Raw genomic sequence first — 9,670 nt, 5'->3', positions numbered from 1 at the left:
ATCTATCTAATATTACAAATACCCTTACAACTTACAATATATTACACAGATATCATTACATTTATATCACACATACTAATAAGGTTAATTTAGTCATTCATACTTTATTCGTACTATATCTCAATATAATACTAATATTTTTAAAATTACGTGCAAAAAGCAAATTGATATTTAGTTCCGAGACGGAGGAAGTTATTTAAAACTAAAAATCAAACCCCCAAACAAACACACCATCGTGTGTGTGTGTATATATGTAATACAAAAATAATATTATGTATTAAATTGTAGTATTTTTTATAATTAATACAATATATACATATATATTGTATGTTTGACAATTTATTATATTAGATAAATAGAATAATTATTAATTTTAGAAAATAATACCATTATTTTGGAATTGGAAAAATTAAAAACAAATATTTTTTATATTTTTATATAATATAGAAAGTGTATATTCTTTCAAAATTCAACATAGTATATTATTTTAAACTTTGTTTATGGAACACATTTTCAATTATTTGACACTATTTATTTTTCAAAAAATATTTGTCTAATCAAACCCCTAATTTGATCTAACAAAATTTAAATCTAGTGTGTTTGTTTGGGGGTTTTGATTTTGAATTGAGATTTGAATAGTAAAAATTTTGAATTGAAATAGTTGTATGATATGATATAAATAGGTTTTGATGTGATGTTTTGAATGTAAAATTAATTTTTAGTACTCCTTCCGTCCAATTGAAAGGTTACCAGTTTTCATTTTCGTCCGTCCCAAAAAAAAGTTATCATTTTATAATTTAGTAATTGTACTACCTATCTAATATAATAAATATTCTTCCAACTTACACTATATTACACAAATGTCATTACTTTTATATTACACAATATTAATAGGAGTATCTTTGTTTTTTTCAATACAGCTCATTATAATACTAATATTAAAAAATCTACGTGCAAAAAGTAAACGGCAACTTTGTACCGAAACGGAGGAAGTATAATATAAAAAAATAAAAAATACTCCCTCCGTCCATGGATAAAGTATACATTTATTTTTGGCGCGAAGTTTAAGAAATAATAGTATTTTAATTATAGTGGGTAGGTAAAAGTAGTGTAATGATATTTTTGCCCTTGCTTTTTTTTGTATAAAAGTAATGATGTGATATAAAGTAAGGGTATTTGTGAAAAAAAATTGAGTATTTAATGAAATAGTTACTTTGTAATTGAACATTTCAAAATAAAAATATTGATATTTTGTAGTTGGACGGAAGAAATATATGTTTGATTTGATTTTTTGAAAAAAAGAAAGATAATAATAATCCGCAAACAAACACACCATAATAAGAAATAAGTATAATTTACATTGAAAAGGAAATTAAAACTTTTGCATTGGTCCCACTTCCAAGTCCGTCAGTCACTGCGTAGTAATAACGATGGGGCTAAATACTTTTTGACCGGACGTGTATGGGACCGCCTATGATGGCGCGTGGTCTTAGCCAGATCATCATTGTACACAACAACACGTGGCAGCAACCCATTCAATGATTTTATCAAATACTTTGAATAATAATAATAATTATTATTATTAAATAAATAAATTTTCTACAATCATCCGGTACCATATCCAGCTAGGATCCGCGTTTTCAACCATTCCATCTAACTTCAGTATTAAAATAATAACGTTATATATAAACAATAATAAAAAAAAAAAGATTAAAATAATAGTAATAGTAATAATCATAATAAATGCATATTATTTTTTTAGTATGCTATATAACTTTTTATTATTTTAGAATAATAACTAAATTTTGTATTGAATTGATTTTATATATTAGTAAAAATACTTATTATATATATAAATAATTATATATTAAATTAAAATAATTAATTAGTTTAATTAAAAATAAAATATTTAAATATTTTTTAAAATAATATACATAAGATATGAGATTAATATAAATGATAATATGGATATAATAATTGGAATTAAATAAAGAATAAAAAAAATATAATTTAAAAAAACAAAAGAATTGTATGTCGGTTATCCCAAAAAATAATGCGCTAAAGGCCCATTAGACTTTGGGCCATCAATAATTTTCCAAAATGTGATCATCCAAAATTCCTTGAATTTAATAGGTTTTTTTTTTTTTTTTTCGTCCAGTTATAATGTTTGTTTAAACATGATTTATATATATATAATAAGAAAATCATAAAGATTAATTATTATAAAAAATAAAAAATATTGTTATATTAACCAACGCAAGAGATTCACCCAATAATTGCATTTTTTATTTTATATTGTTAAAATAAATGATTATTAAATATTATTATATGAAAGTATACTAGAATTTAAATAAGAATATAATTACTAAAAATAATTATAAAATTAATTTAATTAAAATTTAAAAATTATAAATTATAAAATTTAAACTACAATTAAAATATATAATTATTTTTATTTTTATTTTAAAAAAAAATAAATTAGTAGTACCAATGAAATATTAAATATATTAAAGGTCGAATTGAATTGAATTAAATGCGAGAGAAATTAAAGGTGACTGATGCAGGAATCAGACAGAATAATGACAAAATAAGTCATATGATTTTGTGTAATTTTATAACACTGACAATATTGAATTGAATTAAATTAAATTAAATTAAATTAAATTAAGTTAAGTGTGCATGCACATTTAACAACTATAGCAATTTAAGATTTGTTTATTTATTATTATATATATTATTAAGTGCAGTAGGTCATTCCCAACATTTCTAACTATGATATTCTATTGGGGACTAATGTTTTATTTAATTTTATTAATCGCTTGCAGGTCCACTATATGAAAACCACACATCAACAATAATTTCAAATTAAATTATTGCATTCTCAATTTCAAATAAGTATTTAAATTTGGTTGCTAAGTAATTAGTTTTATTATCTATCTTCAATTTTATTAATTTTCATTAAATTTTTTCGTTTAAGAAAATTTAAAAATAGTTCAATTTAATTATCAAAAGGGATCAAATTAAACTTAAATTTTAAATGGAAACAAATGAAATTAAAATTGCACAAGTAGGGTTGTAAGATGAGGTATGGTGTAATATAGATTTGATTAATGTGGTGTGAGTGTTTTTTCAAAATCTACAAGTTGTTTTGTATTTTGGTTCGAAGAAATTTTTTTAATACTCCCTCGGTCCCAGAAAAGATGTCTTATTGGGAGCGTCGCGAGAATTAAAGAATAATAGTATTTAATTAAAAGTTGGTATAAAGTAAAAAGTAAAAGACTAAAATACTCTTACTTTTTGAATAATTTTAAAAAATAGGTTAAAGTAATAATTAGGGGTAACTTGAAAAAATAGAAATAATTTTATTGTAAAATGGAGACCACGATTACTAAATAAAAGAAAATAAGACAATTGTTTTGGGATAGACGAAAATGGAGAAATAAGAAAACTCTATTGAGATAGAGGGAAGATTAAATATAAAGAATTATATAGGTAATATAAAAATGATAGGTGTGTGTATTGTATTGTATTTTATTTTTTTTTATTGTTTTTTTAAAAAAATGTGTTTTTGGAAAAAGAACATCCCCTACATTTCAATTAATAATTATTTAATATAAATGTCGAGAATAAAATTTTATATAATACATTGAATAAAATTATGTTTTCTTTTCTTCTTCTTTTTTTTTTTTTTTTTTTTTTGCATATAATATAAAGAGTGATTAAATTAGATATGAGTATATAGCTACTAGATGTGACCTGAAAATGAAATGGAAAATGATGAAATAATAAAACACAATTTTGGTAAGAAAGAAGGGCACAATTAAACACACTCATTTTTGTCATTGGTGAAATTTGTAGGATTAGTTTGGTTGTGTTTTTAATAGTCACTACAATAATTGATTTTTTTTTTCTCCTTAAAATATATTACATCCATGTATATATATATTTATATTATATCAAAAAAATTATTTTTATCCAAAACATCTCGGTTAACAATATTTTCAATTCAAATTTCTATTATTCACAAAACTCACCAAAATATTTATTTATTCAATTATTATTATTCTAAAAATTACGGGCTTTGTGAGTTTGTTCTCATAATAATAACATATATATATATATATATATTATTACAAGTTGATAGTAATACTTTCAAATCAAATGTCTCTCTCTATGGCCACAAAAATCATATACAAATCAAACACTCTTTTTAAACATGGTGGGCTCTTTCTCAGTTATTTTACAAGATAAGGGAAAGGTGGAGGAGTACTCTAATGGAGAAAAAAAAAATAATAATAAAAAATAAAAAATGTTTATTATTATTATTATTATTTGCTTGGGTGTAAAGCACATGTAAGTGTGCAATAAAATTATAACATTTTATATTTGCATATATATATTTATTTTGGCAGAAGAGAACAAAAGTAAAGACAGAAAGTGCAGGTCAGAGGTAATACAAGAGATATGGCTTTGGCTTATTTATTTTATTTTATTTTATTTAACCTAATGGTGGAGTTCTTCTTCACTCTTCATTTCTCTCTCATCAGAACCACAAAAAAAGAAACCCACAGAGAGTTATAGAGAGAGAGAGAGAGAGAGACAGTTTTTGCAGGAGATGATGATATATGTTCTTTTATTTCCTTGTCATTTAATTTCTTGAAGAGGCTTTATTTCTTTCTTCCTGGAAATTAAATACATCTTTGAATTTTATTTTTTTTGCCCCTTTTCTTTTTTACAAATTTTTCTAAACTACAACAAACAAAGAGGAACTCAAAATTGTTGTAATCTCCCTCCACTTTCTTACTCTATTTTGTTTTAATTTCTTTGTTAGTCATTTTTGTAATTTAGATCTGCAGTGAAGTTCAATTTTATTTTATTTTTTTTTAAATTTTTCCCAAAAAGCAAAATGAAAACTTTATCATCAGTTCATCATCATCATCAGCAAGAGGAAGCTGAAATCATGTCAAATTTGACAACTTCAGCTTCACCTAATCATGTCAATAATAATAATAATAATAATAATGCTTTGAAGAGGAAGAGGAACCAACCAGGCCATCCAGGTACCCAATTTTCACCAAAGATCATGTTTAATTTTATCCAATCCCAAATCTTGATTTTGCAATAATTTCAATTTTCATGTATAAATTAAATAAATAATTAAACAAATTCTGTAATATATACATACATATATATATATATCTATTGCAGAGCCTGGTGCAGAAGTGATAGCTTTGTCCCCAAAGACTCTAGTGGCGACGAACAGATTCGTGTGCGAAATCTGCAAGAAAGGTTTCCAAAGGGACCAGAATCTTCAGCTACACAGGCGAGGCCACAATCTGCCATGGAAGCTCAAGCAGAGGTCCAACTGTGTACCTACGAGGAAGAAGGTCTATGTCTGCCCCGAGACAACCTGCGTCCACCATGACCCTTCCAGAGCTCTCGGCGACCTCACAGGGATCAAGAAACACTTCTGCAGAAAACATGGCGAGAAGAAATGGAAGTGTGAGAAATGCTCCAAGAAATACGCAGTTCAATCCGATTGGAAAGCCCACTCCAAAACCTGTGGCTCCAGGGAATACAGATGTGACTGTGGCACCATCTTCTCCAGGTATTCTTAGAGAGAGAAAAACTAGAGAGAGAGGAGGATGATGATGATGGATTGATGAGGTAATAATTTGATTTATTTTATTAATTGTTAGGAGGGATAGCTTTGTTACACACAGGGCTTTCTGCGATGCACTGGCTGAAGAAGCTACAATAACGTCATCAATGGCGGACACAGCCCCAATCCCTGTGAAGAAAGAGCTAATTCACAGTTTCAGCATCAGCCCTGAGACGATATTAAGTAGAATTCCAATTCTACCCCTGTCTTCATCCTCCTCATTATCGCCAATTACCTTTCCCCAAAACCCTAACCCTAGAATTTGCCCTCCCCCCCAAATCTCAGCCACAGCACTTTTACAGAAGGCAGCTGAAATCGGTGCGAAAACCAGCAGTGTCATCAGCACGCACGTGACGGGTCACGTGCCGGCGCCACCTGGAAACATCGAAACGACATGTCTGAACCTGGACATGTCGTCACGTGACGGCAGCCTGCTGCAGAACCTCTTCGATAAAGCTGCAATTTCAGGTACATTCACAGGTGATCCTAACAGCCCTCCGCCTCCTTTCACGACGGCGGCGGCGGCGATGATGATCGGCGGCGGCGGCCCTGGATTCGAATCTCCTTCCTACTTCGGCGATGATTTCTTGACCCAATATTCTTCCTCCAAGAAGGATTCAGACAGCCTGGATTTCGATTCAACGATGACTAGGGATTTCTTGGGATTGAAAAACCTGTCGCAAACTGATATTCTTAGCATCACAGGATTCGCCATTAATGGCGTCGACGGCCATGGTCGTGATAATCACCATCACCCACCAAATCCCCGCCAAGGTAATTAATTAGCCTTTCAATAGATATAAAATTATACATAAATGTATGTAAACATATATATATATATACATATGCATCTGCAATGTGTGTGTCTTCTTGATTAATCCGCCATGGAAATAAACCATATTGAAACCCTAGATTTACATATACATACACATATATATATATATAATACATGTATTGTACTTGAAATGGCTTCTGGTAATATATTGGGTGTGTCCTTTTGGGTGGGATTGGATTTGGAGATTTAAGTTTTTTTTTTTTAATTTAAATATTACTTCTTTTTATTTTCATTTTTGTCTGTCCTCTAAATTAATTTATCACTGTCAACAAATCAATATTTAATTATTATACTTCATTCAACATTTATATATTACTAACTTATTATCTCTTATCGTTTATTTTTATTTCTAACCAAATTTTTAAAAATACCTTCAATTACTTGTCATTTTTCAATAAAATATTTATTTTTCTTAAATTCCGTAACAGATTCAAATGAACTTATTTTTAGTGGAAGGAGGAGGGAGTATTTGATATTGTTCATATTTTGTGAAAAGGACATAATTAAAAACAAAATATATATTTTTTTCAAAAATTATTGTAAAAACGAGAAGAAACACATTCTAGCTATCATTTCCTTCTCTTAAAAATTTGCTTCTTTATATATATATATATATATATATATTTTTAATATGGAATATGGGAATGGTGTATGAATATGAAACATGAACAGAAATGGACATTGCCAAATTGGTGATTAATTCTGAAGAATTGGAGAATTACTGCAGTTGAAATTTATTTACTAATGTTGAAAAGTGGTCTATTTTACCTTAATTTGGCCGATTCTTGCCCAACCCCATTTATCTAAAATTTATTTTTTAGAATATATATATATATATATCTTTCATTTAATATTGAATATTTTTAACCTAAAATCAAAATAACTAGTATAGAATTTAATGGAATCTCCAAAACACTTTCTTATTTTTTATAAATTAAACCTTATCAAACAATCTTAGAACTGAGCTAACTTAATGATTGTATAATATTGTTTATTTTGGGTTGAATTTATTTTTGGATTTCTTCAAAAAAAAATCTCTAGTAGAGTATAGCTCTTCTTTTACTTTTGCAATTTGAGGCTTGTATTTGCAATCAATATATATTATCGACTCCAAATTCGGGTAAAATAGATATTGTTCCGCAAAATTTGAATAGGGTTAGGAATAATTCTTGAAATTTAGAGTAAATTGAGATAATATTCGGCCATCAAAGCTTCAAATTTTCCAAGATGTAAAATTTTAGGTTATGTTTTTCATCTTTTATTATTTTAATTTACCAACTAATATTGTCCACAGCTTTCTCATCCTATTCGAAATAATTCTTGTCCATTTCATATATAATAATAATAATAATAATAATAATAATAATAATAATAATCCAACAGTAGTGTCGGAGCGACGTGCCAACGGCTAGACTAGATATACCATAAAGGGAAATATATATAGCCACTAGTTACTTGGAATAGGATTTGCTTATTTCTTGAAATATATATATATATATATATGGCTACAATAATATCATCATATATATATATATGTATGTATTGTAATAAATTGAATGTTGGTTGAACCATACAAAATATTACACACAATTAGTTGGCACGGCATGAGAGGTGCAAAAGAGAATGTCTTAACAATAAATTCTTTCAATAGAAGAAATTATACTTTTATGGTGTGTTTAGTAAGGTAATTGGTAGCAGAGAAATTAAAATATTTTCATTTCTTTTGTTTGGTTTAGTTGAGTTAGACAAATGAAACTTGAGAAATAAATCATTTTTGTTTCTCTATGTTTATTTTTCTTATATATTCCGAGAAATTGAAAGAAATGATGTTGCAGTATATATTTTTTTTATCCTTTTTTGTACTATTTAATTTTTATAATTATTTATATTATATTATTTCAGTTTTACAAAAATTATATTTAATTTATCATAAGTATTTAATTTTTTACAATTTTTAAAAAAAATTATACTAAAATATGATCTTACAAAACTTCGTATATAATTTATAATTTTTTTTTAAAAAAAAGTTATCAGAAATATTTTTTTCATAAATTCTCACTCGCTAAAACTCTTTTTTGTTAAATTAATCCTTTATTCTTATCCGATCCATTCTTTTTTTTTTTTTTTTTCTTTACATTTTTCAACTGAATTCTCTATTCTACCAAACAAGACTCTGCTCAATTCCCTTTCTCTCTAATTCTATTCTCTACTCATTTGCAATTTCATTCTCTATACCAAACTTCCCGGTAGCACTTTGTTGTTAGTTCTTGTGTGTACTGTAATTAATTAACAAGGCTTTGTTTTGTTTTGTTTGATTTATAAGAAAATACAGTTTTATAATTTTTAAAAATATATATTATTTTCTAAAATCATGTTCATATAAATACTAAAAGATAATAAAAAAAAAAAAAAAAAAAGATGCAAAAGAGAAAGGGATTTTCAATCCCAATGTGCTTCCCATCAAAACTTGTCTCCCCTTTTAACATTATATATATATATATATGCATTTTTCTTAATTTTATTGCATTGGATTGTGTTGTGTTGTAAACATCACATTGGGATCTTACATTTATTTTACTAATATTTAAAAAAATGTTTCTATAGTTTATTTGATTTATAGGATTGAATATGTATATTATAAGTCGATTTGATTTATTGTATTTGTGTTGAATTTACATTTTTTTTAGATTTTTATTTAAATTATTTTAATTTAATCTTTTATAGCAGTGTAAGGTTATTTTATTAAAAATTGTACGAATTGAATCATAAATTTAAAATATTGGTTTGTAACACAAACCAAACAAACTTGCACATAATAATATACATTTATTTTAATTCAAGGCTTAACAACATTTTTTCACTATGGCGTATGTTGTTTGTTTACTTTGGTTACTTTCAAAAATAATATAATATTTTATAAGAGAATATATATATATCTATCACGATATTTGAAATAAATTAAATAGTGTCAAAATTCTATAAGTAAATCCCCAGTCAAATTAGGCGAACCATGTGTGGCAAGTGACCTGAGACGTCATGAATTTGAATCCCGAGGTCATAAGTCAAATCCCTAAACCACCGGGCCATCCGGGGAGGGGGACAATACATATTTGACTGTTAGTTGTGTGAAAGTTGGTTTGCAGCAGTGCAACCACACTCAAAATGTAATAATA

At 26.8% G+C, this 9,670-nt stretch overlaps 1 protein-coding gene across 1 annotated transcript; it reads left to right on the top strand.

Annotated features, from left to right (window-relative positions):
• The first annotated feature begins 4,464 nt into the window (after nucleotides 1–4,464).
• LOC127262788 (protein indeterminate-domain 7-like) lies at nucleotides 4,465–6,675 on the top strand. The gene is made up of 3 exons (XM_051291611.1): nucleotides 4,465–5,060; nucleotides 5,209–5,608; nucleotides 5,700–6,675. The coding sequence occupies exons 1-3, from the start codon at nucleotides 4,907–4,909 to the stop codon at nucleotides 6,442–6,444; spliced, it is 1,299 nt and encodes a 432-aa protein (XP_051147568.1). The 5' UTR covers nucleotides 4,465–4,906; the 3' UTR covers nucleotides 6,445–6,675.
• Nucleotides 6,676–9,670: the final 2,995 nt, after the last annotated feature.

Source organism: Andrographis paniculata, unplaced genomic scaffold (assembly GCF_009805555.1).
Source record: "Andrographis paniculata isolate CXL003 unplaced genomic scaffold, ASM980555v1 Contig66END, whole genome shotgun sequence".
Taxonomy (NCBI): Eukaryota; Viridiplantae; Streptophyta; class Magnoliopsida; order Lamiales; family Acanthaceae; genus Andrographis; species Andrographis paniculata.
The sequence above is the reverse complement of the archived record's forward strand: the minus strand, read 5'-3'. Positions and strand labels throughout refer to the sequence as shown.

Bases quoted from the DNA above. Each gene is read 5' to 3' on its own strand.
- LOC127262788 (XM_051291611.1), top strand. From the start codon at position 4,907: ATGAAAACTTTATCATCAGTTCATCATCATCATCAGCAAGAGGAAGCT. The intron at 5,061-5,208 runs GTACCCAATTTT...TATCTATTGCAG, and splicing joins GAACCAACCAGGCCATCCAG to AGCCTGGTGCAGAAGTGATA. The intron at 5,609-5,699 runs GTATTCTTAGAG...ATTAATTGTTAG, and splicing joins TGTGGCACCATCTTCTCCAG to GAGGGATAGCTTTGTTACAC.